The following is a 27,805-nucleotide window of genomic DNA, read 5'->3' as shown; positions in this document are numbered from 1 at the left end:
TTTATGCAACATCTTTTAGTCCTTTACGTTAAAATAAATCTGTGCCTGTACCTCCTGTATATGTCCAGCAAGTGGCAGTGCTGCCTTTCCACACATTGGTGGAGGCGCCATTTTTTTTGTGTGGTTTTTTTTGGCCGTTTTTTCCCAGCATGCTTTGCGAGCGCACTGTCTTTCAAAGCTAGAGGACGCCGGGAGCACGGGTTACAACAGAATTGATTTGTTGACGGTAAGCCGGTTTTCTGAAGGTTTCTACGTGAATAGCGAGTCGATAATAATTTATTTTAAGTGTGTGAGCAGTTTAGAGCCTCTGTGAGTTGTTTTGGTGCTTTTTTCTTTTTGTTCTGTGGTAAAATTGTTAAAAAAAAAAATGTTCGAGCTGTGTGTGATTAGCAAACAGCTGAGCAGGATTAATATTAACTTTCTATTTTTATCGATAACGTCGTTAATGAACGGGATTCATCAGGACTCTAGTTTTATTTTCCAGTTACTGGCAGGGAAAATGGGCCTAATGTCAAATTAGAAGTTAGTTTTGCTTATGCCGAACTCCAATTGAACGAGCTGTATTTTTACTCTTTTGTCTGATATTATTTAACACATATTTAAGACCACAGCGGATCACGTTTCACATGTCGGTGTAGTCACGTGTTTAAATCGGCACACAGCTTAAATGTTTGCAGTTAAAGAGGGCAGCTTAAAAATATATTATTTAAGTAGCTCTGACTGACTATTATTAGGATACTTTGTGGATATAAATGCTTTCTTGTAGTCCGTGTGTGCAGCATGATTTCATTTAAGGGTTGCTCACATGCTGTTGATCCTGTGCAGACCTCCAGCAGCTGAAAAATGTCAGACGCTGTCCAGGAGAAGATCAAGAACTACAGGACGGCTCCGTTTGATGCCCGCTTCCCCAACACCAACCAGACACGCAACTGTTTCCAGAACTACCTGGGTAAATGAGACGTCTGCTGCACACAGTGTCGATGGAAAGTGATGTCAACCTTTGTCATAATTCAGTGTTTTCTTCCATCAGACCAACGCAGGTCCAGTCCCTTGTTTCCTCTTACACTGAGTACAGCATGAACTTTTAATTCAGACAGGTAAAAATGGCCACAGGTTATTTGCACCTTTGCTCTTCAGCTTTGCCTGGGTCTCTTCACTCCACCGCAGACTGTCATAATGTTTGGCTTCTCATAAGTGTGTGAAGAACAGGAGACCTGCAAATCTGCTGAGCGTTGCGAGTCTTTCGGGGCCTTCAGCTGATATTCTCACTTATTTGCTTGCTTTTTTCCCCTCATTTTGATTTTACCATCTAATCACACAAAAGCTGCTTTTGGCATGCCTTTGGCATGTTTGCTGAGTATTTCCAATACTTGGCTGCAGAATTCGTTGTTTTCATTTGAGACTTATTGAGGGTTTAAACTGCAGCAGTTTCTTAATTTATAAAGAAATGTGAGACAAGGAGTTTTGACAATGGACACAACCCATGCTTGATGTCTGATTTTCAATATTTAAATCAATCAAAGTTGCTTTGCTGCTAGTTTCTATTTCAAATGAAAACTCAAAGAATTAAACACATCTCCTTCTGTGCCAAAGCTCAGTGTGATGGTGGATCTGCTGCAGACTAAATGCACTCTCTAATTATCTCTTTAATCGCTGCTGTGTTTCAGCTTCACTTTAGACGTATTGATCCGTCTGCTTATGTAATGAATGCTTTGATTAATGCTGCTTCTCTGCTGATTTTTCAGAGTAAAGGTTTGCATCAGTCTTTGTGGAAGTGCAGTAAAAACTAAATGCCACCCAGACACAGAGACTCAGTTTAAATCTGAAGTGACTCTAACCGAAATCATTTTGGTAATCTGATTCTGAATAACTGTTACTTAATGTTACAGGACTGTTACTTGAATTGACCAATAACAATGCTGTGACACTTTAGTTTTGCACTTCAGGGTAAAAAAGCTGTACATGGGGGAAGTTTGATTTCTGCCATAAAGGCCTTTATTCCATGCCTACAACAGTGAAACACACCTATGATCTTTTCTCAGGCATAACCAGTCAGGCTAATGAAACTCCTGTTTATAGCAGGGTTTGAAGCCAGAAGTTACCTTATGTGAGCGATGGGGTACAACGCAATCGGTAATGCTTGGTTAGCAAGCTGCATTCATAAACCGTTCAGGTGCAACACACTGATATCTATTTATCAATTTGTCATTTAACAAAATGACAAATTGATAAATAGTAAGTAACAAAATACAAAAACTTGACTCACCAAAACTAAAGCACACTCTTCCTGGATGATCATCTATTAAAAATGCCCAAATATCATAGAGATGGTTGGGAGGTCCAGTTCAGTGACTAGTTATCAGACGTTAGGCCTGGCAGACAGCGTTTGCTTCAGTTCACTGTGGAACGTTTATCTGAGGCTGTTATGAAGGGAGAACTCTCTGTAGAGACCAAAACCATTTGTGTAGCATGCTGTAAACACGTTTACTTCTGCTGTGAAGTTGGATGTTGGGAATCACTTCTGCAGTCAGGCTTGAGTGCCCATTAGAAAACCTTTTTGGTGCGTTTGCACTGGCTTCATTTTTAAGCTGTGGAGGAAGAGGATGGATGGATTGATGCACTTTGATTGATCTAAAATAAGCGTGTTGAACGCCCGATTTTAAACAGGAAGGGAAAAAAGAATTTGCTATGAGTGGTTGACAAATAGGAAGTTATTTTTCCTTGTTTTTGTATAAATTACCACTTATTTATTTTACCATGAATACTTACATTTGTTGGACTTATTGTATAACAGCTGAAAATTACACCAGTTTTAAGAGGAGTGATAACTGCATCTCCCCCGATGCAATACCCAACTGTGTTTCTTATTTCAACACATTTGTGGTTATTTTATACATGTCAGTGTTAGTTATTGTATTCAAAAATATGTCAAGTACTTATTTCAACTTTGATCAGATAAATCTTTATTTTTAATCAATAATAATAAAATTATCAAATATTTTAAGGATAAAACATAATTTCTTAAAAGTTCCAAAATAACTTTGATATCTCAACATTCAATCTGATGGTAAAATAATTTCTCTTATTTTTTTCACACACTTACATTCATTTAATGTCTTTGACAAATGCATGATAATTTCATTTTAAAACAACTATATGGCAAACATAATTAATTTTATTTTAAAAAAAAAATTTAAGAACTGAATTTACCAGAAGTCTGACGGGAAACTGTGCTGTTTAAAAAATGCAAGGAATAGATTGTCAGCGTAATAAATTACTAGAGTAATTCGTTATGAACTTCTTGTCCAGTTATAATCATTTCTTCAGTCTTTTTTATTGACTAGTTTATTATTTTACTCACTCAGTCTGAAACTCAGGAGCTCAAACTAAACTCATGATGTATCTGAATTATATTTTTTTAATTGTATTTTAACGCAATGTTAAATTACAATTTTATTTTTGTTACAAGTTTCTTTAAAATTTCCTGTCCTGTGACGTGACAGCCTAAACGCATCACGTCGATGGACACTTGAGTTTATGTGCCCGTTTAGTTATCAGAATCATGGTTATCACAGGACAACAAACTTTTGATGATCTACAAATATAGGGAAATATTTGAATAATTCTCAGAGAAAACCTGACTCACATGGAGTCTTCTGGCTCATGGACTCCACACACGATCACAGGCAAAGATCAGGATATGTTATCAAACCACAGGACAGTGTTTTCAATAACAAGTTGCATGAAATTCATACACTTCAGAAAATATATGCATGGACAGAAACAGATTGTGTAAGGGTTTTTTTTTGAGCGAGAATAAATGTCAGGGGTTTATCAGCATTTTAAGATTTGTGGTTCTTAATTATAAAAGTTAATAGTGACTGAACCGTGGTTGTTTATGGTCACATAATGAAACCGTGTTGACATTTGGCTCAAAAAAAAAAAAAAACCAACTAAATGATGTTTGGGTTTCTAACAACAGTTCCATGTAAGATAAATGAAGACAATGGACTTTGAAACTATCGTGTCACAGCAGCGTCAGCACATATAATGGGTAGTTTCCTACTTAACTCCAGAGAGGATGATTTGTTTTGTGGGTTTTGGAGCATTTTTATTAAAGTCACATGAAAAATGTCTTGCTGTCAAATATAGATCATTCAAGAACTTTGTGCTTCCGTTTTAGTGAGTGAAATTCAAGTGTTTTACTGGCCTGTTACTTAGCACCTATTAGCAGGTGTATTGCACCTGTGCAAGTATGAACATACAGCTTGCTAGCAACGTAGCATTATACCCTCTCGTCCATATACGGTCTCTTCTGGCTTCCAAAAACTAACAGGGCGACAGCTAAAACGCTGATGTTGAAGTTTCAAGTGAATGTAAACAGTCTATGGTTTGATTTCTGTAGGTCTACACTTCTTCCACAAGCCATGCGTTAGTGTGACATTGTGGTGAGTGACTCTGATGGTCCTAGAGTGACAATAGTATGATTTTGGAGGACAAGTGCAGATTGCAGATAAACCAGTGAGGTACAGAATCAGGCTCATTTATCTCCTTCGAGTCCTTGAGTCAGATAAAGGACTCGAGGACTTTGACAGAGTTAAATTATCACCGACTGGCTTTGCTGGCTGTTTAGTGTCCATCTCTGGTTTGACAGCTCTTCTCCCTCTTTGTTTTGTTACAGACTTCCACAGATGTAACAAAGTTCTGTCAGCCAAAGACCAGGACACGGCTCCCTGTGACTGGTACCGCAGAGTCTACAAGAGTCTCTGCCCAATCAGCTGGGTAAGTTACACGTGAAACAAATCGCACTATCTCACTCGGCTGCACCTTCATTTGCTTCTGGTCCAAAATTCTTGGTTTTAATTTTGGTTTTGACTGATTTTAGTCATCAGTTTTCTTTTTCACTCATCGCCTAGAAGCTCTACATTTAAAGTTGTAAAAATCACAGCTGTGTTTCAGGTTAGTTTCCACTCTAGGTGTGGATTTATTGCTCCATTTTTTTGATTTTCTCCTGTGTTTTTTTTTTTTTTTTTTTTTTTTCTCTCCTGCAGGTTCAGAAATGGGACGATCAGATAGAGGCAGGAAGCTTCCCTGGGAAGATTTAAGGAAATATTGATCTTCATCCAATTTTCTCATCTTCAGATATAAAAGTGAAACACTGCAATATTTCTGTACAAAAATGGTTTAATAAAATATTACTATGAGTCATGTCTGACTTTTGCTAATTGACAGTTGTAATTTACAGTTTACTCAGGCTTTTAGCTGTGTCTGTGCGGCAGCCATTATAACAACTGTTTGAATTCTCTAAATACTATGGAAAGTTGCATCAATGCTTCCTTTATTACCTCCTTTAGGAGAGGAAACACTTTACCATCCTTTATGGTAAGAAAGGAGATAATGCTGACCCACAATGCAAAAGTGTTGCATCATCAGACAGTTCATGAAAACAAACAATCAGTATAAATGTTAAGTGGTGCGCATCATTATATACATTACTTATTGTGCCATAATTTGCTTTTGAACTTTAACGTTATTCAAGATTTTTAACAAAAAATAAGGGCGCTAAAAGCTGTTCTAGAGATGCAGCTCAAAACAACTGAACTGAAAACAAGAAAAACACAAACATAGTCATTCTTCTGAAATGTACCTGTAAAAATAACTTTCAACATAAACTGTAAACCTTGATTTTATGCTGTTGAAAAGACCCTTATTTTGAAAAGTCTAGACACCACTCACAAGGCCTCTATCTCCAAGGCATGTCTGTATGTCCAGATTTTAAATAATCATTTTTAATGCGTTCTCTTTAATTATTAAGCTGTTAACATTGCTCTTAGCGATTGGGGCGTGGGAAACGTGTGCTCAGGTCAAACTACTAAGACAAAGAATGGTTATTTTGTATTTGAATCTCAAATGAAGCAAGTTAAAAGTACAAAGCAGGTGATGGATAAAACATGTTTGCATGAAGTGAAATGTAACCCTATTTCATTTATACAGCCATACAACGGATTTAGTAAGATGTAATACATCTTTTAGCCTTTTGTGTGTATGTGAAAGAAACACTAGAGAAAAGTAGAGGTGGAGTAAATTAGAGAGGATTCTCTTCTGGGAAAGGTAGACAGTTATTGTAGCATTAGTGTATGTGTGAAAATGACGGGAAGAAACTGCACAGAAGAACTAAATAATAAAAATGCTGCTGAGAAAACCACCTCACCACAAGGTCCCTTTAATGGTGCTTTATATCATATCGCATGATCTTCATCAGCAAGTGAAGAGCAGATGTCACAGATGTTTATATCGTTGAGGTCTTATTATACATGTTGACACACAAATGTGATATTTAACCTTTATTCTGGCTTCAGAGGGGAACAAGTAAAGCTTTTAAATGATGCTCATGTTGAATATGTCAGACTGTGACTGCAGATTTTTATTTATTTATTTATTTTGCAAACAAATTCACTGAGGCAGAACAGAGAAATGTTACGTTCATTGCATAATAGTTCCACACAAACCTCCTCCAGGGAGTCAGCTGATTTTTGTTTGTATCTTTGTCACGAGCGAATCGTGAGCGTGAAAGAACTGCAGTGCGTGCGTGATTTCAGCACCAGCTCATACTGATGGCTTTTCTCTGCTCGTGCTTCACAAATTCTGAGAGCATGTTCGTGAGTGTGCAAAAGTGACAGTGTTATTTCTGCAGCTGAAATATCCTCTGTGCCGCACTGCATGACCTGTTGCCCTGGCAACTGCCCGCCTCCTTTCAGCATCTGCAGCATCAGTCGTCCAGTGGCTTCTGTCAAGGTCGCCAGCGAGAGGCATCATGGGAAGCCGAGGAGGACACCAGGACGGGGCAGGGAGGAAGAAGGGTTCACCATTATCATCCCCCACCACAGTCACTCACGCAAACTGTCCGCGCATGCGGAGTCTTTTCGTTAACTGAGCTGACCAACTAACCGAAATAAGGCTGTAACCATAATAGGACATAGACGCCGCCTCGCCTCACGGGATGCGGTGATGATGCGCAGGAGTCATGAGATGCTGCACGTCAAACTGTGAGGGGGCGCGGCCATATTCACGGCATCCCTGCGTCCTCATTTCTCATAGGCTGGCCTCAAACAAAATACGACTACGTGCGGTTACGTGCGGTTCCCCTCGCAGCTCCCCGTATGAATTAGCCTATATGAGAAAAGAAGAGAGGCACTGCCGCAAAAAGCGACCGCTGCAGCTCCTGTGTCCGGACTGGCAGTCACGACAGGTGAGAACCCTTTATTTGTCCGCTTTGTGCACGGGTTTAGGGTCTTTGGGGGCAAGCAGGGGGTGGGAATAATCTACTGCAGCTCCACTTTGACCGGCATTAGGCCACATGAGTACAAAGAGGTTAACTTTATTATTTCAGCTACTTTTTCTTTCCATTTAAACCTGCACTATAGCAGCATGGTACTGATAACTTGAGATCGGTTTGTGATGGGAAATGAGGGGAGAGTAGTCGTGTCCTCCCTGATGGAGTCGGTTTGGTACCACGGACAGCGCCTAATGAGGTTTCCTCCTTTTCCTGCAGTTTTCAGCACCGACGGGCGGGTCCTGCGAAGCCTTTTAAACACCACCTGAAGCTCCCAGCTCCAGACTCCATCCTGCAGTTTGGAAATCCTAAAATTTGCCCGGTGATCGCCCAGACAGACTTGAAAAGATGGAGAGTCAGGCAAGAGATTTTAATATTCTTTATTCTGTGTGACCCACATTCAGAGAGAGAGAGAGAGAGAGGTTGTAGGACGAAACAGGCCTACTGCTCCAGTTTGCCTTTAATGAACTGGATGAAAAACAGATGAATAGTCACTGCAACTAAGGGATTTATTTTTAATACTGTTTCTTTTTTTCTATATAAAGTTAGAGTGTAAGCGAAGGCGTGTGGGTGGTATAAGCCAGTACGTGCGCCATGAGAGCTCTCTGAGTCATGCAAGAGCACTGCAGATGGGTGCCAAATGTGCACCAGAGGAATACCATGTGTATGTTGTGCATTCTGGTATTATCTGTGATTTCAGTAGCAGTGTCTGATTTTGTGCGACTTAATGCATATTTCATTCTACTTTATACTTTCAGTTTTATTACTGTGTACTTGTACATTTATAGTTAACATAACTATAAATGACCTCAAATTCAGATACTTTTACATTTTCTGGTTGTCACAGTCTAACAGGTTGTCAGAGACACACAACCTTCATAGCAGATGTCAGTTTGAAGTCAAATGAATTTTGTTGAAACCTTTTGCAGTATAAATAAAGCTTTAAGATGCCTTTTTAAAAATAGATTTGCTTTCTAGTTACAAAGCATGGTATTACATTTGACACAAAAATAAGAAAGCAATTTCCATTTCCTCCCAAAAATCAATGATATGGTGGAAAGTATGTGACATATGAAGAACATCAGGTTCCCAGTAGTTTAGCTCGTGTTTCCATCCTTATTTGACTCAAAAAACTACTTTTTGTTATAAATGTAATCTGAAATCTTCGCATGAAAAAAATGAGGAAAAATTAATTTTAAAGCAATTAATTAAAAGTAATTTTGTACAGTATTAAGGTACATGCAGTTACATGTTTACAGTTATAAACTGTGCAGATTACACTAGGAATATTAAAAATCTTTTTTTATTAAGAAACTTCTTTACAGCAATTTAATAATAGTGCTGATTTAATAAGGGCTGATATGGTTGTACTTTTTTGTAATTTAACAAGGAACTTTCTTAAAACAAAAAGGGGGAATTGTTTCCTAAAAAATATACAGTGAAAAAACAACCTTTTAATTGTTTCTGTAGGTGATACAAAATACATCGGACCTTGCACTGGTGACAGGATTCACCACCAAATATCTGATTTCACAGGATTTGTCTTTAAATGTTTAGTGACTCAGACATTTATGACTCACCTTAAACACTGAAGGGATTATAGCCTTTCTCTGATGGCCTCCTTCTGCCCCACCCTCCTCTGTTCATGCAAATTATGGATCTGCTTGTCAGTACACCACCTGACACCTGTGAGACCCTCCCCTCGCAGAAGAGCCTGAGTCCTTCATCATGAACAGATCAATACATTAACCCTGCTTCCTGGTTACCTTCAACAATTCAGTCTTCAGAGACTATGAGCTGGTTGGCTGAGTGCAGATGTAGGTCAGATGCACTCATCGTATCTGTGTGTATGTGCACGCATGCATGCACACCTCCACGCAGTGCTGCTGTGGATTAGTAATACTTTAGTGAATGAGACACTGCCGCATGTTTGCTGCACCGTGGTTACTTTCAGCCTATGTCAATAAACGTGTCACCTCCAGGCTGTTGCCATGGAGATGAAGGAAAGAGGGGGAGGGAGGAGGGGGAGCTGTGGGCGTTCTTGGATGGATGGACAGAAGGGTGGAATAAGGGGTGGAGGCTTAAATACAGACACTTTGTGTTAAAAGAAAAAAGATGCAGTATGAGCACAGAGGTCTAATGTATGAGTCATGTGATCATCTGATACACACAGTTGTTGTACTAGAATGACATGCAGGTTGTATAAATGTTTCCCTGTGTAGACACAAAAATATCTGTTTGTTAAATCTGTGTTGTGGTGTATCAGGGAGGCTTTTTGCACACTAGAACAGTGTGATCTCATGCTGTTGTCATGAGACAGGTTGCCATAGTAACACAGCATCTGTTCAGCAAATGTGTTTGGTGCAACAGGCTACTACCAAGTTTGTCCTTCTCCTGTTTAGAGTGTTTTTAGGAGGTTGATTATTACATTTTTCTGCATGAAACCAGGGGTGTTTCCAGGGTGTTTTTTAAGATGTGGGAGACCAAGAATAATGACGGGAGAATATATTATCAGAAATAAATTAGAAAATCTTCATTTCCAGGCTTAGGCACAGACATGTGCACTAAATCAAATTGTATTACATGAAATATGGAACTTTACAGGAGTCCTATTGTTAAGCTAATTGTTTTATATTGATTGACTCATTTGCAAAGTAGTAAAAAAGAATATTTAGGTTGTTTACTTAAGTAAAAATCTAACTTCTACCTGAGTAGTCTAAGAGTGCTAAGAGTGTTTTTGGCATCAAAATGTACTTGAAGTAATTAAGTAAAAGTACTCATCAAAAATAATCACAGACAGAGTGGCATATTAGTGGACCATAGCTATTGATTAAGTAATGATTGCATCACTTAAATGTTGCAGATGGAATAGTCTAGTCCAGTGGGATTGGGACAACATTACGGTCCAATCCGCTGGCCCCACCCTCCCCTTTTCCTGGACACGCCCTTGCATGAAACAGGTTCTCTTAAAAGGAACATTAAGTCCTTTCAATGTTTGCAGTAATGTGAATAAAATGCTTGAAATCCAGTTTGATATATCTTCATAATTAAAAATGTAATCGTAAAGTGTTTCATTCGTAAAATCAAGAAGAGCTTCGGCTGTTAGAAGAAAGAATTTGCCACCCAGACGCAGTAGATGGACAGTTTACTAATCCTCTGGATCACAAATGTCACAGTGTAGCTGAAATGTAGCTGTACAGACATTTAACCTTCTTATTGATCGCTATTTGAGATGTTTTGGGTGCTGTCAGGTGACTGACAAATTCTACTGAGTCACTGTGACTTGACAAAAAAAAGGATGAGAAGGATGATGGAGAGGAAGACAAAGGTGAACCGGAGGTCAAATATAGAAAGGAGTGTGTGTGTGTGTGCATGTGTCATTGGATATGGGAGAGTGGTTTACAGCTAAGACACCACTCTGAATTTCATTTTGTTCCTACGTCGTGCTGGAGGCCTTTTTTCTGTCTCAGTTAATTAACTTTCAGCTGAGCTGATGCTGATGATTTCAGACACGTGAGGAGGGTTGCATTCACAAATTCTGACTCTTTTTGTTTTTAGAGAAACTTATTACAGCCTTCAGTAACTATGTAACAATTGTGTAAAACAGCTCCATCTTCTCACCTTACAGCAGTTACAGTGTTTAGGTTGACTCCCTCCGCCTTTGTAGTTTGTGCAAGCCACTGATTTCTTCTTCTTCTTCTCGTCTTCCTCTTCATCAGTCAGTTGAGTCATATAACCTCTATGTTGATTTTGAGGTCATATGAGCCTAATAATAATAAACAAACACTTGAAGGTCCTTACTCCACAGGTTTAACATGCAGCACTATTGTTTGGCAGCCACACGTTTGCAGATATTTTCTAGTTTTCAAAATTTTAATTACAGATTAAAGATAATCTTTTTTGGTGATTGTTTATATCATAACATCCATTAAATACAGACAAATTCTCTTATGTCCATTAGCAGACACACCCAGAGAGATGTCGAGGCTTTTAGTCTGTGGTGTCTCAGAGGATTATTGATTATTTTTATATTTTATCCAAATCCTTAAGGATGGGGAGAAGCAAAATAGTCCTTATATCAAAAGAGTGCACTTTATGATTTACTTAATCTCAAGAAATAAAAATGAGGGTACCAGTTGTTTTAACTACATTCAGATGCCTGTCATGGAAAATACATATCTTTGACCCTTTTCAGTCTGTTTTTTAAAAGCAGCACTCCACTGAGACTCATCTTTTTAATAATCTATTCTGATGCAGGCAATGGTTTTTTAATTGTTTTACTTGATCAAAGTGCAGTCTTTGATACTCTTGACCATAACATTTTAGTTGCTGGTAACTTTGGCTCTGCATTTAACTGTTTTTTCTTATGTATTGGATGGGAGTTTTCTCTTATGTTCTTATCTCTCTTAGTTCTCCTCTAACACTGCTTCTCTAACCTGTGGGGTTCCACAAGGTTCAGTCCCAGGCCCATTACATTTTTCTACTTCCTTCCCTTAGCTGTCATCATTAAATCTTTTTCTGAATTTTTTTTGTGCCAAATGCTGATGACATTCAAATGTCCAAGTGTCAGCAGCTGCAAAGGCTATCCAGCTTACTACAATGTTTAACCCATATCAGTGATTGACACTCTAGCAATCACCTTGTCTTACACGCCAACAAAACTGAGGCCATGGTCATAGCCCCTCCTGGTTTATATTCTAATATCAGTCAAACTCTTGCATCCTATTGTTCAGTCACAGTGTCTGAAGTCTTGGTGTTATATTTGATGCCTCTCTGGGTTTTGACTTGCATGTAAAATCAGTGTTTCATTCCTTTTTTTCTCATTTGAGGAACATTTCTAAATTGTAACATGTGGTCTCTTTGGTGGAACTGGAGTTCGTGCGTTTGTGCCTTTGTGATTAGATTATTGTAACAGCTTGTTTCCCGATTTAGATCAATTATGTTTTCACATCTCCAGACAACACAAAATGATGCTGCCAGATTATTAACACATTCCAGCAAGTGAGCTCACATCACTCTCACTTTATATTCTTTACATTACACTGCCAGTAGACTCATATACATATCACAGTTACTTATTATAGATCTCAAAAACACAGTTTTCATAATGGCACTATTGTTTTAATCCCTCCTGTTAACAATCAAGGGTCAATGAAGGTCGACTTTATCAAAGAGCTCTATACTTATGTTTGAGGAATTGATCCTAGTCATGAGATTCAGGTCAAACTGGGTCACAGCAGCAGAAATTGGGCCACTGTGTCTTTGTTTCTGCTGATGTTAGTAATTCAGCATACAGCCGGCAATAAGGAGACCCACTGCTGACGGGGCGGAACTGGCTGCTGTTTTTGAGGCCACATAGAGATGTCGATGGGCCTCAGGTGATACACCGCCCTTGGTACAACAATATCACGGCGAGGTCACATAATATTAGCATACACTGCACTTCTCAGGACTGTTTTTGTCTCAGGGGTGTTGGTTAAACACGACCAATCAGAGGAAGAGAGAAAAAGCTACAGGGATTTTATTCCCGCACACTTTATTGTGCTGTTGATTTAGCATAATCCATAGCAAGCTTATTATATTAAAAGTATTTCAGGTATGATTTTCGTGTCATTGCACTGTGCAGAAGGCAATGAAGAAAAGTGAAGGGCAATCTGCACTCTAAATATAGCAGACTCACAAATATTTAATCTAACATTTCAACCAGAACAAATATCCTGCACCTGGTTGTACCAAAGTCCTTCTAGAAGTAACTCTTGTCAGTCAACTTGAGAATGCCTCCAGACAGTTATTTTTAAGTGCTTACCTAAATGAATAGTGAGCAAGCTATAACTTAAATTTTGACGATAATGGGGACAAAAGTTGCACGTGTAGAATCATCACTCAAAAAATACATTCAGCTGCTGAGTGGGTCACCACAGCACAGGGATCGACATATTTGATTAGGTTTTACATCGGATGCCCTTCCAGGCTTGGAATCACAACCAGGAGTAGTGGACTAGCTTCAGTCCTTCTAAGTTGGGGTTTATGGAACACAACTAATCAAATAATGCAAAAGAAAGGATGCTATTTATCCTTGAGATAAGGGCAATGTGGCAAAAGTAAATCTTAGTTAAACCTTTTTCCTTCAGACAGAAATGAGGAGTTGAAATTTTTTCATCACCAATTCATTAGAATCACCAGTATTTAGCTATTACTTCAATTTAGAAATAAAAGCAATAACAGAAGCATGATACTTAAAGATCAAACCCACCCTGATCCAGGATAAGCCTAAAACTCATCATCATTTCTTATCAGCGTTACTGCAGCTTACGAGCATCTGATCACAATAACAACAGTGATGGCTCCTTTATCGCACACCCTAATTTCATTAAATAGATGAATAGATTGTGTTATGAGGCCCGGTTCTGTTGCAGGAGCCGGTGGACGGCTTCAGGATTGAATTTCATCTGCATTCAGTTGATTATCTTCCGGAAGGACAAACGCAAGCATGAAAACGACTGATCACAGAGCCGTGGCTCTACCCAGAGGGCACTTGATTTTTTTGTGTATTATTGTTTTGATTATATCTTTTCGTGATTTTTCTATTTGCCGTTAACCTTAAGAAGTTGCTCTGAAGAATAAATAGCAGTGATATGTGGTAGTAGCAGGTATGTTTATTAGAGTACAAAGATGATGAGTAAGTGTGTGTACCTACATGTGAGTGCTGCTACGTGCAGCCCGAGTGACTTCACCGTTTGATTCCTGCTATCACTGCTCGTGTGACGCTGCATCTCTGACCTGTCTGGCGTCAGCTTCTAAGTTTTATTGCATCTGCCTCCTGCAATAATTTAAAATCCCATTATGATATCAAATTTCATATTCAATATCTTTGTCATACCTCTTCTTCTCCCTTCTCCTCTTCCTCCTTTCATTCCCCTTCTTTCTCCCTCCAGGACAAACAGGTCACAGGTTATCTCCTGTTCTCCCTCGCCACCGCCGTCATCGGCTCTCTGCAGTTTGGTTACAACACAGGAGTCATCAATGCTCCAGAGATGGTTGGTGAATATTAGCAATCTAATGTGATGTAGGCTTCATACTATAGGAGATATAAGTTATTGTAAAGATTGCAAATACAAATATCTGATTTCTCAAGCTTTCTAAAGCTCAATCTTTAATTTTCGATAGTGGAGTGTTTGTTGAACCTTTAGACAAAATATATAAAAATATATCAAATTTTAATCTGCATATATGAGTTTTAATTTGTATCACATTTGCTACATTAGCCATATTTTTGCAATTTAGTCATTAAAAATGTGTCATTCAATTTATATCATTTTTTGAGGGTAAAAAAATGCCACACCGATGATGTAGAAGTCTCAAAAACTCACAAAAACATGTATCAAATACGATACGCTTGGCTTTAAAGGGTTAATTTTGCTTGTTTTCAGAGTAGCAACATTACATCAGAATTATATTTAGGCTTAAATTAGAAAATATTTGTGTTAATTTGGGGGAGATTTTTATTTTTTTCATAACTAAACTTAGCTAAGAGATAAAAGTCAGTGTTTTATTAATGTGAAAGAATATATAACAAAAATAACCTCTTTGAAAAAGTTGTTTGGTTGAAACAGATCTCTCCGTTTGTCACTTTCTAACTTTATCTTTGTTTTAAATATAGTTATTTTTTGTTTATTGAACACATAAAATACCAAATACCATTATGTTCTGTCTATTCTTTAAGATTTAAAGTAGCATCTGAAGCTGTTCTGTAGTTTCTGGCCAGTTCTGTGAATTGATCTGTTTTCTCATCCTCCGTCTGTGCATCCATCTACAGAAACTCAAATCTTTCTTCAACGTAACCTGGTATAAGCGATATAACAAGGACATCGACCCTGGTGTTTGCACCATTGTCTGGAGCGTTGCTGTTTCCATCTTCAGTGTGGGCGGCATGGTGGGCTCCTTTAGTGTTGGTGTCATAGCTAACCAATTTGGCAGGTAAGAAACGAACCTTCTTCACCCTGTTGTGTAATATTATAGGTAACATGCAAGATTTCTTTTCTTTCACCATCTTTAGCCAAAAAACCTTTTAGTTACAGCCTCTATATAAGAATTCATGTTTTTACTTTTAGAGCAGTTTTGTGGACATTATGTCACAGCAGTGTTTTTCACTACATTGGCTCTGTGCATTTCCTGTTTGGTACAGCTGAGCCGTCACAGCCCATTACTGTTAATGGATCTCATGAAGCGTGTCTGTCCTGAGTTCTCTGCTTTGCTCTGATGTTCCCCAGAGTTGTTCCTTTATTTTTCCATTTCCTTCTAAATTGTTTATTTGTGGTGAGTCTGCTGCCGGTCACCATGTGAAGTTACTGGGAAGTTAACACACAGCTAATGCTAGTGTTGGCTAGCAAAATGAAAAGATGAAATGGTGCCCAAATAACTTAAACTGTATTTAAACTGTTTTTTGTTTTTATTTAAAGCCTCCTTGAGTGTTAAAGAGCAGGGAAATTATCTATAGAGACTAAATATTATCTATATCCCATGGTAATAATGTTTTTGTTCTCATCTAAATTTAAGCCTTTTAACATGGAAATCTATGGATACTTTTGGAGCCAGCCTTGAGACGTCATCCCAGGAGTTTCAGTCTTTGGGACTTCTACATTAGCTTTAATTTTCCTCCCTGGCGTTTGGTTGAAAATGTTAGTTTTGCTCTGTCAAAAGTTTTAGCATCAAGTTGTGGAGTTTTTTTGTACATTTTTTTGTGTTTTTAATTAGTTTTTATCATTAACATTCATATTCTTTCCTCAACCTCATCCTCAGGCGTCGCTCCATGATCCTGGTGAACTCTCTGGCAGTGATCGGCGGCCTCCTTATGGGCTTCTCCACCATCTGTTCCTCCTACGAGATGGTGATCGCTGGGCGTCTGGTCATCGGCCTTTTCTGCGGCCTTTTTACTGGCCTGACTCCCATGTATGTTGGCGAAGTGTCACCAACGCCACTCCGCGGAGCTTTCGGCACTCTGCACCAGCTCGGCGTGGTTGTGGGCATCCTGATCGCTCAGGTCAGCAGCTCTACTAAAAACTTCACACTAGAGACCTGTGACTAAATCTGCTTGACTGCTTTAGGAAATTAATGTAATTTGCTGGAGTACAGCTTTACACAGATCTGATTGTTTAATGCTGCAGGGGTTTTACTTTACAACATTAAATGCCTTGAGGTGACTGCTGCTGTAAATTGGTGCTATGTAAATCAAATGTAATTGAATTGAAAGTTTATTAAGTCAAACCTCAGGCTTAGTAATACTAATGTAACTTAACTTAACCCTTACTTACTGCTCAGGTCAAATTTGATCCATTTTCATGTTTGATAAAGGCAAAAATACCCTAAATTTAAAGTTAAAGTTAACTTAATTACAAGTTAACAACAGAAACCTTAGGATACGCACACACTAAGACAAATCCCTGTCCTAATGAGGACAAACTATCTTTCTTTTAGTTTTTACAAATGAAAAAAAGCCGACGTGACAAAGCAAAGATCAAAAGCAGCCCAAAGTGATCACTACACTGATTCTACTTCAGTTCAATTTTATTTATATTGCGCCAAATTTACAACAACAGTTACCTCAAGGTACTTTATATTGTAAGGTAAAGAGCCTACAATAATACAGAGAAAACCCTAACAATTAGATGGCCCACTATGAGCAAGCCCCTTGGTGACAGTGGGAAGGAAAAACTCCCTTTAAACAGGGAGAAACCTCCAGGAGAACCAGGCTCAGGGAGGAGTGCCCACGTGGAGGAACTGTGAGGCCATGAAATATGAAAGCTCTGCATGAATTTAAAAAAGATATTCTTTAGTCTTGTCTTACTACAAAGTTGGCTGGGTAGTATCTACAAGAGGATATCAGCTAGGATACACAGTGGGCATTAAAACTGATTGAGTTTATTGTTTTTATCAGTCTTACCCTTTTTCTGTGTCCCCTGGTGTCTAGATCTTTGGTCTGGAAGCTCTGCTGGGTTCAGACGACCTGTGGCCTCTGCTGCTGGCCCTGACTGTGGCCCCCGCTGTCCTACAGTGCATCCTGCTGCCTTTCTGTCCCGAGAGCCCCCGCTTCCTGCTCATCAACCTCAACCGGGAGGAGGAGGCACGCAATGGTACACAATAATACTTCTACAAATATACTGCAATGACACACAACATTACTGCTTTCTCTGCTGCTGTGCATAGATGGACTCCAACTCCAACATCTTAGATTGCACCTGGCGCTGGTATTTCTCGTTCTCCTCTGCAGCCTCAGTGAGTTTAGATTAGCAACACCTTTTTTTAGCATGAAGCCTGTGCAGAATGGAAGCTGCAGTAGAAGAAAAGAGACTCGAGTTAGCAAACTTATATTGAAAACCATCACAACAACACCCTGAACTAGCAAGAGCTAGCTCATTAGCAGTGACTGACCTTTCAAAATAAGAGCGAAGGAACTGTCTACTGATAAATTAATCACTTTACCTTAAAATATATGAAGTACAACACATACAAGTATAGTCTTTGGATGTAAATGCTACTATTACGGTATAACTGCTACTAATGTGGATAATAGGGATTTTAATAAACTAAATTAAACTACCACCAAAAGAAATGTAACTTCAGTCACTCGTGGAGCTGTTGTTGGAGCTACTGCACTCACTGTTATTAGGTTTATTGTCTCTATCGGCACCTATAACACTATAATATGCATTCTATTAGCACCAGCATTACTGCTAAAGACCACCTTGAGATGGTCCCATTGGCTAACACAGTGTCTGCATGTAATAATGTTGGAACCACTCAGCAGTTACTACAGCACTACAGCACTGCAGCATTACAGCGACAGAAGCAGTGAGAAGGAGAGAGATTTGTTACAGATACACAGAGGTGGGATCAGCGGAGTCAGGAGGAAGGTCGAGCCTGATCAGAGGAGTCCTTGAACAGACACAAGGTTTTGGCATCTGTTCCACATGTAGCCTGTTTGGTTTGACTCTGAGGCCCTGACCCACTTCTCCTTCACGCCTCCATAAGATAAACAAACACAGTTACTGTGAGCGTTTAGTGACTGCAGATTCTCTACAGAAAGCAAAATTTAGCAATGTGTCCTGATGTTATGAATTAAGGTTATGATAAACAAAGCTGCTATGGCTATGTCCACACGTACACGGGTATTTTTGAAAACGGAGATTTTCCGTTTTCGTTTTAAAAAATAATCCCGTCCACACGTAAAGGCAGAAATGAAGGAAAACGCTGCTACGAACATGCCAAAGCAGCAGGTGGCGATATATTCCTAACCGTGTAGAAATGTTGGCCAATCAGAAGTCTAGAAGCCTCGGCGGGAAATAGTAAACAAAGCTGGGGCATAGAAGCAGAACCCAGTCGTATGTGTGGAGGGACAGTAACTGTGCATGCATATGTAAGCATTTAAACACTGCAGAGAGTACAATTAACAGTAACAGTATTGTAGAAATTCATTTCACCGAAACAACAACGTGGCGCACACCTTTGACGCTGCGTTTTCTCCGTTTTTCTCGTCCACACGTAAATGCAAAAACGGAGTTTTAGAAAATATCCACCCTGGCCGGAGTTTTTAGAAATCTCCGTTTTCAGTGACCGAAAACGGCGTTTACGTGTGGACGAAAGGTGCAAACGCATAGAAAAATCTGCGTTTTCAAAAATACCCGGGTACGTGTGGACATAGCCTATAACTCACAATCTTTTGTGAAGGAATAAATATGCAGATTGTCTTTTTTAAATAAACAAACTCTGACATTATGTCGGAAAAGACTGTGTGAATCCTGCTGTGTAGCGCCCGCTGGTGGCCATTATAAGATTATAGCTCATTTTAAAATGTAGTTCATGGATTGCAGGAGCCTGTCCTGAGTTTGATGTGTGATAAACATCCAGGAAAACTAATCTGCGTATGACCTGTGGTGAATTCTGTCCGATAGCTCTAAGTTGTTGTTCCAGCATGTTCCTCTTGAATGTCTACATCTTCTTGTTGCTGTTTTGTGTTTTTTGTCTTTTGCATCTGTAAAGGTGAACATAACTTATCTCTGTTCTGTCTGCAGTGCTTGTGCGTCTGCGTGGCTCTGAGGATGTGAGAAAAGATCTGCAGGAGATGAAGGAGGAGAGCGCCAAGATGGCCATGGAGAAGAAAGTAACCATCGCTGAACTGTTCCGCACGGCAGCGTACCGACAGCCCCTCCTCATCGCCATCATGCTGCAGCTCTCCCAGCAGCTGTCAGGAATTAACGCTGTAAGTTTAATGGGTTTTATTGTCTGTTTTTGGTGCAGCTTTGCGGTGGTTGGTGCTGTCAGCTCACAGAAAGAAGGTCCAGGGTTTGCATGTTTATCCTATCCATTTGTGGGATTTCTTCGAATACTCTGACTTCCTTCCATAGACATCCATGGCATTAAGTTAATTGGTTAATTTGGCTGTGGTGTGAATGTAAACAAGAATGATTGCCTGCCTCTGTGCAACCTTCAGCAGACTGACAACCTGTTCAGGGTGTACCCTGCCCCTTGCCCCATGAGAAAATGGGATGGGCTCCAGCCTCCCTGGTGGCCCTGAGTTGGATGGATGGGTGGAAGTTTAATGTTTATTTTTAGTTTAATGTTTATCCTGTGCCCTTCATTTTTAAAAAATCTATATAATAAAACTGATAAATATAAGTAATAAAAATAAAAATAACAGCAGTGCTACAGATGTCCCTCAAACCACTGGTCAGAGTCAGATGGAGGGCAGTTTAGCGCTCTGAGCATTTCTTATTACATGTCTGGATCTTTTAGTTCACTGGAAACAAATATTGGACAAAAATGCCTCTAAAGGTTGTTATTTGACTAAAAAATCTCTTATAAGCAACGTCATGCTATAAAACTGGGCGTAGCTATTAATCCTGGATGTTGGGAAGGTTGGGCTGTTATATTCTCACTGTTGGCAGCTCCCAGAAGGATACTATAGAAAAATTGGTTTATAAAAGATGGAGGTCAGCGGGAAAATAACATATGCATTATTTATTTTGATACTGTTATAAATGAGGTAATATTACATCCCTCATATTCTCACTTCCATCCTCTCTACCTCCCTCAGGTGTTTTACTACTCCACTGGGATCTTTTCCTCAGCCGGTGTGCAGCAGCCCATTTACGCCACCATCGGAGCCGGCGTCGTCAACACCATCTTCACCATTGTTTCTGTGAGTGATGCCGCCGTGTCTCTCTTTCATCTTGGTATGCGTTTGTGTGCACTGGGAAGCACGTCACTCACAATGTCCCTGTCCCACAGTTGTTCCTAGTGGAGAAAGCAGGGCGCAGGACTCTGCACCTCCTGGGACTGGGTGGGATGGCGGTTAGCGCTCTGCTTATGACTGTGTCCCTCCTGCTGGTGAGTTCAGTGATGTCAGAGAGCAATACAGAGGCTGAGTAAGAACAAAGATGTGATTGATTCTCTCCACAGCCAAAACAAAAGTAAATACGACATCAGCTGTTTGGTTTTGTTGCTATATTGAATGGCCGATGCAGTATTTCCATCAGTTATTTCCCATAGCCATTTATATATTTTAAAAGCAATTCATTGGTTAATTATTCTATTTAATATTATTTCTTTTTTCTGTATTTTTGTCTCTTGCCATTTTCAGTCAGTGGTTTGTATAAGATGTGGAAACGTAGAAAAAAATATAAAAACAAAATAATAAATAATTAAGGAGCAAATAAATATACTTAGTTTCACTGAAAAGCAAATAATTCACCATTGCATGCTCTCACTAACTGTTGGATAAGGTAATCTTTTTGTTCCTGTCAGTCAGTAAGCGTGCAGTAGAAGCTCATTCTCTTCTGTCTGTGCAGGATAACATCGCTGGTATGAGCTACGTGGCCATCTTGGCTGTCATGCTTTTTGTGGCTATGTTTGAGCTGGGCCCCGGTCCAATCCCATGGTTCATTGTGGCCGAGCTGTTCTCCCAGGGGCCCCGCCCAGCAGCCATGGCTTTGGCCGGCTGCTGTAATTGGACGGCTAACTTCCTGGTTGGAATGAGCTTCCCCACACTTCAGGTAAGGGAGAGGTGATCGTTTTTTTCTTGTGGTTTATTTTGCTTCACTGTAGATTATTGACTGACTGATTTTATGATTCTTATTTATTTTGCTGTAGGTCATTCTGACTCTGCTCTCTTCTCTCCTCAGGGGTGGTTGGGCTCATGGGTATTCCTCATCTTCACCGGCTTACTGATCGTCTTTTTCATCTTCACATTCATCAAAGTCCCCGAGACCAAAGGCAAGACCTTCGACGAGATTGCTCGTGGCTTTAGTAGTGGCGCACCTCCTCCTTCCTCGTCCACCGAGGATCCTCCAGCCAGTGCCAGCACTGCTGTGACGCTTCCTGCCTCTCCTGTGAAGGAAAAGGTCCCACTGGTGGAGGCACCGGCAGCAGCTCCATCTCCGGTGGCTGAGACCACACCTCTTGAAGCCAAACAGGGCAGCACAGGAGAGCAAGTAGAGCAGGTGTAGATGAGGTTTTAATGGATAAGAGAGGTTATAAACGAAGGAAGAGCCACAGCAATTTTAGACATACTCTAAATTGGAACTAAAGAAGTTAGCTTATTTTATAGCAGGCTTAGATAACAATAGCGTCATGAGTTTATGGGTTTGGACGTTTGAAAGGTCCTACTTTCTGCTCTCATCATCGCACTTTGGACTTCTTGTTTTTCTGAAAGTTCTCACACTTCCTTCTTTTAAATCTTCTCTTCCTTTGAAAAGAAACAGATACATTCCTAGGAATTCAGCTGCACTCACTGACAGTGTGACTCTTTTTCAACATGGCAGTGAGTCTCAGGATGACACACTGTAAAACAAAATTAAAGCAGGCGTGGGGTAACAGTCCAGGTGAAAGGATGATGCTTTTATGAAGGTGTATAGGTGTCTCCTTAAACATAATGTTTGAGTTCAGGCCTGAGTGGTGTTAGAATAACAATGATCCACATTTTTTAAAAATGACACACTTCTGTTTAAAATATTAGACATGTGTGGTAGTGGGCAGTATAGTGCAGTATATATTTTAGCTGTAGTTTGTATGTCATTGTAGATTTTGTCGCAATTTTGTATATGGAAGCATTCTCAAATCGCAGGTCTGAAAGGATATTCACAGCCTCTGCTTTCAGCATTTGATTAAGTGCTCACAGAGAGCTCTGAAGAGCAAAGCCAAAGAAATGGTGAACACACAACCTGAAATCAGCTCTTCACGGTGGGGATTTAACAGCCGCACAGGTCACGCTAACTGTAGAAATTCTGAAAGCTAATAAGATGGTCAAAGCTGTAATCTAGTATGCCTTTGCTTAGTTGGAGTTTGGCGCCACCCTCGGTAATAACTGGCAATTGCAGAGGTGTTTTGCTTCATCTTTGACCTTAGAGTTGATGTAGTTGCTGATGAATCCCAAATTTACTCCAAAAAATGTCCCGTTCACCTGAGAATTTAAAGTTATAATTATTCAAACTGTTTAACGCGCACTGAATACATAGAAAGGATTATTATTTTTAGGACTGTGCCCTGTAAACGAAAACCCTTTTAATTATTTTACACACGTAGAGTACAATGGGGTAACGTGCAATGTATATTATTTTGTTAAAGGGAAAACTATCATAGTATTTATAACCTTAGAAAGTGATTTTTGTATAGAGTATATAGTTAGAAATCAAACAAAGAACTGTAGTGCTTTCCAGATTTGCCCCAAGGGGTGACACAGAGTCTGCAATAAGCTCTGCCTCCATCACCTAAAGAGTAGCTCAGAGATTTAGATGCATTAATGCACCTTGTTAACCAGAGAAGCGGCAACGCAAGCAATAGAGCCAAAATCAGCAACGTAGAAGTCATTGAGCACTACAGCGCTTTATGTCTAACAGAATAATCTAAACTGTATTTACCTGCAGAACACTTATATCTGTCAGAGCTGATGTTAGAATAGATAAAAGTGGCATCAAATGTGCATTTATTGTACAATCTTAATCCTAAACTCAATGTGAGCATAGACTGGGCAGAGACAATTAAAGGGGGAAGTGCTAATACTGTATGGATAACGGGTGACACAGCTGTCTGTGATGGTTCATGGGCTTTTATTTTGAATTATACTTTTTTCCACAAAGGGAAAAATTAGTTTTGACTTTTTTTTTGTCTTTCCAAAATGACATAGTGGACATTTTTTAGTATTGTGTTTTCGTTCTGAAATGAAACTGTATGTGGTTTTGTTTTTATTTATATACAGAAATCGCAAAGGACTGACTGGGGCTTTAATTCTACAAAAAAACAAAAAAAACATCTGGAAGCAGCTGGTCTGGATGCAGGACCCAGTGATTGGAGGGCAAACCTTTTTTTTCCAGCAGACTTTATTACATATGTGCTCCGAATCCTGGAGTTTTCTTTAAAGCTTTCTTTCTGTTGTTTGATTACGGGAACACTCAGAGAACCGAGGTTACGTAACCTCCAGCGCATCTCAGCTCGCTCTGAGAAAGTGCATTAAATTATTTCATTCTTCAGGTCAAAATGAACTTCATCTTTCCTCATGTCTGCTAATTTTTCCCATACGTGCATCAGATTTGTTAACATGACATGAAGAATGTCTTCAAATGCTTTAAAAATCAACAGCCCAAATGCACTAAAACTACCCTTTGACACAATGCTGTGAGAGTATAAAAAGGGTTTATTCTTACAAAAGCTGGAAAGCTAAATGACTAAATAAGCAACAATCAGTCCTGTGTATTTCATACATTATTGGTGATTCCCAAATAATAAAATGAACATTAACAACAACAATTTGTAGAAATTAGACCACATCTGCGTGATGTGTGTCTGGCTTTACTTGCTTGGGCCAGGATGCTGCCAACATTGTGACGCTTTGTCTGAAGAGTTAGCCATGTGTAGCACCATCAGCCATTACAGATTTATGTATTCCAAACAGTGTACAGTGTGTGTGGTGTAGACATGTGTGACACAAAGTATATTTTATACATTCTGTCGTGACTACGTGAATTTCTGTAGTTTCTTGAAAAAAGCTATTTTCACTCATGCTGCACAACGAGGCTATATTTATTGATTTATGTATTTATTCATGAATTTATTGTATTTATTGTACACTGGAAGAATATTTGTCTGGACAAGACTTCTTTCAATGCTACCTGCCTCATTTAAACGATGGAAATATATAACTTTGCAGACCTGTTGAACTTGAGAGATTTATTGAGATGAATATTTCTTGCAGCGAGGGGATTGTTTGTGGAGTCATGACTTTGTTGTGTATTGCTGTATTTGTGGGTGATGTACTGTGCTTGCATTGAGGGAGGGGTGAGGTACGCTCCTCCTCGCCAGTGGTGTTCAGTGTCGTGTTTAGTCTCTCGAGCCTGTTTAGTCACACGCAGCTTCTTCAATGGCACTAACACTGAGTCTGATACGGATTTAAAGTTCTTTCTATTACACAGCCTGCCCTGTTGGCTGTGCCTTTTGTGATACAGGATACCTCCAAGATTTCAGTTCACTGCTCGCAGCATTGAGGTCACAGGGCTGAAGTTGGGAAACAAGTGGAGCTATATGTTTAAAATGGAGTTTAAAAAACGTACATCTTGCTTTTGATGTGGAAAGATTGGATTTTTGCAACCTTTAAGACAACACTGTAACAATATTCCAGTTAATATTTGCCAGCATGAATCTGTTATTTTACAGTGTTCCTACTCTTATGTACAACAACATTTTCCTGCTGTAAAATATTACAGTACTGTGCAGTATCTAATATACAAAATTACCTGTATTTTCACAGCTTTTTTGCATACTTAGAACGTGTTTCCTCTGATTCAAACTGTGGTGGAAAAGTGAACAATGATCAAATTTGATAAAACTTCTTCAACAGGGCTTTAAAACTTGAAGGATTTGGGGTAACTCAACCCTGATTCAACCCCTGGTTTGACTGCAGTGCATCCCAAATGTATTTGAAAGGATTTAAAACAGATATATGGACCCAGGCTCACACTGCTCCCAACAGCTACTTTATGCACATGTACGAACCCAAAACCCTCAAAACCTTCCACTTACTGTACAAAGATAGTATAATTGCTAATTTGTAAATATGTATTTTTTAATAGAGTACTATTTATATGTTGACTTTGGCCATCGTATGTGTGTTTGGTTCCTTTTTTAGTTCGGGGTGCACATTGTCATTACTGTATCTCTTACTCTGCTTCTTTGGCTCTTAACATCCAGCAGATCACCAGTGGCCGTGTTAGATTGCAGTTCGTCTATTCTTCTGCTTCCTTTTTGGGTGTAAAGTAAGTGAAAGCTCCCTGAAATGTGGTGGATATTAACCCAGCCCTAATCATTTACAGATCGCCTGAGACCTGGTGGATGTTAACTGGTTAAATAGTACCCTTGCACATTGTACACAACCTGCCTGTGAGTAAGAATCAAACCCTGACTAACATTGTTGTCCACCGGCTGTACGTGCCTGGTCACATTACACTCACAGGTGTTTAGCACTGCTCGGTTTGGTTAGGACTTTTAGCCTTATTGTTACACTTAAAAATTTCACAATAAACTATCAAAGCTTTTGTGTTTTAAACCAGCAGCTCTGGTAATATTCATGCAATGTCACAGATATGAATCTGTCACCAAGGAACAGGTCTCAACAGTTCACTTTGGCTGCTGTGATCTTTGTTCTGTTTGTGTTTCCGGTGTCGGTTTGGTCCTAACTTGTGTGTTGTTGATGTGTAAATAGATGTTTGAGTGTCATGTACTGTAATTCTGTTTGTGCCTCTCTCTCTGCTATTAAATGTGTGTCTTTGTGAGAAAGCTTCCCTTTGCTTCCAGTATGTTAGAAAGAACTCGCTGGTTTACTCAGTAACAATAAACGAGGTTCATGTGAAACTTGAAGGCCGTGTCGTTAGTTAATGTTACATCTGTACTGTGTATGCAGTGCAGTGACTGGGTGTTATTTCAGACACGTTTTAAAAAGCCAGTATCTTTATGCATTGTCTTTGAGTGGCAGCCAAAAACTAAGCCAAGTGATATTTATCATATGTTTTGATGGAAATAGACCAAGCTGGTGATTTACCTTTTTTTTTTCTTTACATTTTTCTGTGCAACAACAGTGATGCACCCCAGCCTTTTTTGTTTGTACTGTACAAACCAGTTATAATGTTGTTAAATAAAATATTCATCATGTAACTGCACAAAGTGTGACCATCTTTCTTTCAGCACTCATGAAATTTTGTTTATAATATCCTCTTAACACGTAGTGTATCATATTTGATACATACAGTTTTTATTAGTTTTTGAGATTCACAATACATTACTACGCAAAAAAATGCAAAGTGCAGCTAATATGATAAAAATTAAAACTAATCTATGCAAATTAATATATTATTTTTTTATTTGTCAGGAGGCTTAATAAATGCTCCATGTTCAAAAAAGACTTTCGAATTTTCTGGCAATTGTTTCATGGTTCAGACTTTAAAGGGATACATATATCTAAACACTGACTTATTCTGAGTTATTCAATAAAAACTGAGCCAAAATGCAGAAGTGGTGTTTGAAAAAGTAAGTACATCCCATGATTCCACTTTTATCAGCAATAACTTAAGGTCATGGTTTTCTGTGTGACTTTATCAGTCATAGCTGAGGAGGAATTTCAGCAAAGCCTTCTTTACAACGCTGCTTCAGTTCATTGAGGTGTGTGGACATTTATTTATTCACAGCTCTCCTGAGGTCCTGACACAGCATTTCAGGTCAGGTTAGATTGCAGTCTGGACATTGACTGGACCATTGCAACACATGATTCTTGTCTTTTTCACTCATTCTACTGCAGATTTGCTGCTGTGCTTGGGATCATTGGCTTGTTGCATGACACAGTGTCGCTCAGGCTGTGGCTGTTGGGCAGATGGTCTCACATTTGACTCTAGAATATGTTGGTATAGAATGACTGCAGGTACCCAGGTCCTGTAGCTGAAAAACAAACCCAAATGATTATCCCTTCACCACTGTGAATCTTTTTTTTTTTTTTTTGCTTTTCCTTATATATATTTATATATCATGCCCTATATCTCTTGTTCCATTGGTGGACATTCATATTAAACATGGCCAAAGTTAAAAATAATGAGATCAGTGTGTCCACAAGTAATTCCTTCACATTGCTCTAAACACTTGATTTCAGACAGGTATACTTGTTTTTGTTTTGTTTTTTATCAGTATGACGTTATAAAGATAAGTTATCCCTAAAATGGTCATCTCAGGAAGAGAAGCTCCACCCACCTGCCGTTCAAACCTTCTGTTGTTAAGTGTCAGCCAATCAGAAGGAAGGGAGGAGAATGAAGCTGAACCACCTTGTGTCAGATGAATGTAGGTGCAGGATGAATAAGTATCATGTCAAGTTGTGAAAAATGCAAAACTACTCTGGTGTCCCGTAAAACATGAAGAGTTTGAGATTATGCTAAGCATGTTGATCCC

At 39.2% G+C, this 27,805-nt stretch overlaps 2 protein-coding genes and 1 long non-coding RNA gene across 3 annotated transcripts; 2 read left to right on the top strand and 1 right to left on the bottom strand.

Annotated features, from left to right (window-relative positions):
- The first annotated feature begins 70 nt into the window (after window positions 1-70).
- On the top strand, window positions 71-5,215 carry LOC100697091 (cytochrome c oxidase subunit 6B1). Its single transcript, XM_003452691.5, has 4 exons — window positions 71-226; window positions 826-949; window positions 4,682-4,782; window positions 5,052-5,215. Exons 2-4 carry the CDS (start codon window positions 844-846, stop codon window positions 5,103-5,105), a joined length of 261 nt encoding a protein of 86 aa, XP_003452739.1. The 5' UTR covers window positions 71-226; window positions 826-843; the 3' UTR covers window positions 5,106-5,215.
- A 1,527-nt stretch (window positions 5,216-6,742) lies between these two features.
- slc2a3a (solute carrier family 2 member 3a) lies at window positions 6,743-26,530 on the top strand. The gene is made up of 11 exons (XM_005457546.3): window positions 6,743-7,249; window positions 7,553-7,693; window positions 14,269-14,370; window positions 15,150-15,310; window positions 16,133-16,373; window positions 17,301-17,463; window positions 19,402-19,589; window positions 20,424-20,528; window positions 20,618-20,716; window positions 21,178-21,381; window positions 21,511-26,530. Exons 2-11 carry the CDS (start codon window positions 7,682-7,684, stop codon window positions 21,832-21,834), a joined length of 1,599 nt encoding a protein of 532 aa, XP_005457603.1. The 5' UTR covers window positions 6,743-7,249; window positions 7,553-7,681; the 3' UTR covers window positions 21,835-26,530.
- Window positions 26,337-27,750, bottom strand: LOC112843575 (uncharacterized). Its single transcript, XR_003216020.1, has 2 exons — window positions 27,611-27,750; window positions 26,337-27,304 (listed from the first exon to the last, which is right to left on the bottom strand). It is a non-coding gene; the product is annotated as an uncharacterized LOC112843575 (long non-coding RNA).
- Between the last annotated feature and the right edge of the window lie 55 nt (window positions 27,751-27,805).

This window comes from Oreochromis niloticus, linkage group LG22 (assembly GCF_001858045.2).
Source record: "Oreochromis niloticus isolate F11D_XX linkage group LG22, O_niloticus_UMD_NMBU, whole genome shotgun sequence".
Taxonomy (NCBI): domain Eukaryota; kingdom Metazoa; phylum Chordata; class Actinopteri; order Cichliformes; family Cichlidae; genus Oreochromis; species Oreochromis niloticus.
The sequence above is the reverse complement of the archived record's forward strand: the minus strand, read 5'-3'. Positions and strand labels throughout refer to the sequence as shown.

Bases quoted from the DNA above. Each gene is read 5' to 3' on its own strand.
- LOC100697091 (XM_003452691.5), top strand. From the start codon at position 844: ATGTCAGACGCTGTCCAGGAGAAGATCAAGAACTACAGGACGGCTCCG. The intron at 950-4,681 runs GTAAATGAGACG...GTTTTGTTACAG, and splicing joins CTGTTTCCAGAACTACCTGG to ACTTCCACAGATGTAACAAA. The intron at 4,783-5,051 runs GTAAGTTACACG...TCTCTCCTGCAG, and splicing joins GTCTCTGCCCAATCAGCTGG to GTTCAGAAATGGGACGATCA.
- slc2a3a (XM_005457546.3), top strand. The intron at 17,464-19,401 runs GTACACAATAAT...TTCTGTCTGCAG, and splicing joins GGAGGAGGAGGCACGCAATG to TGCTTGTGCGTCTGCGTGGC. The intron at 20,717-21,177 runs GTGAGTTCAGTG...CTGTCTGTGCAG, and splicing joins TGACTGTGTCCCTCCTGCTG to GATAACATCGCTGGTATGAG.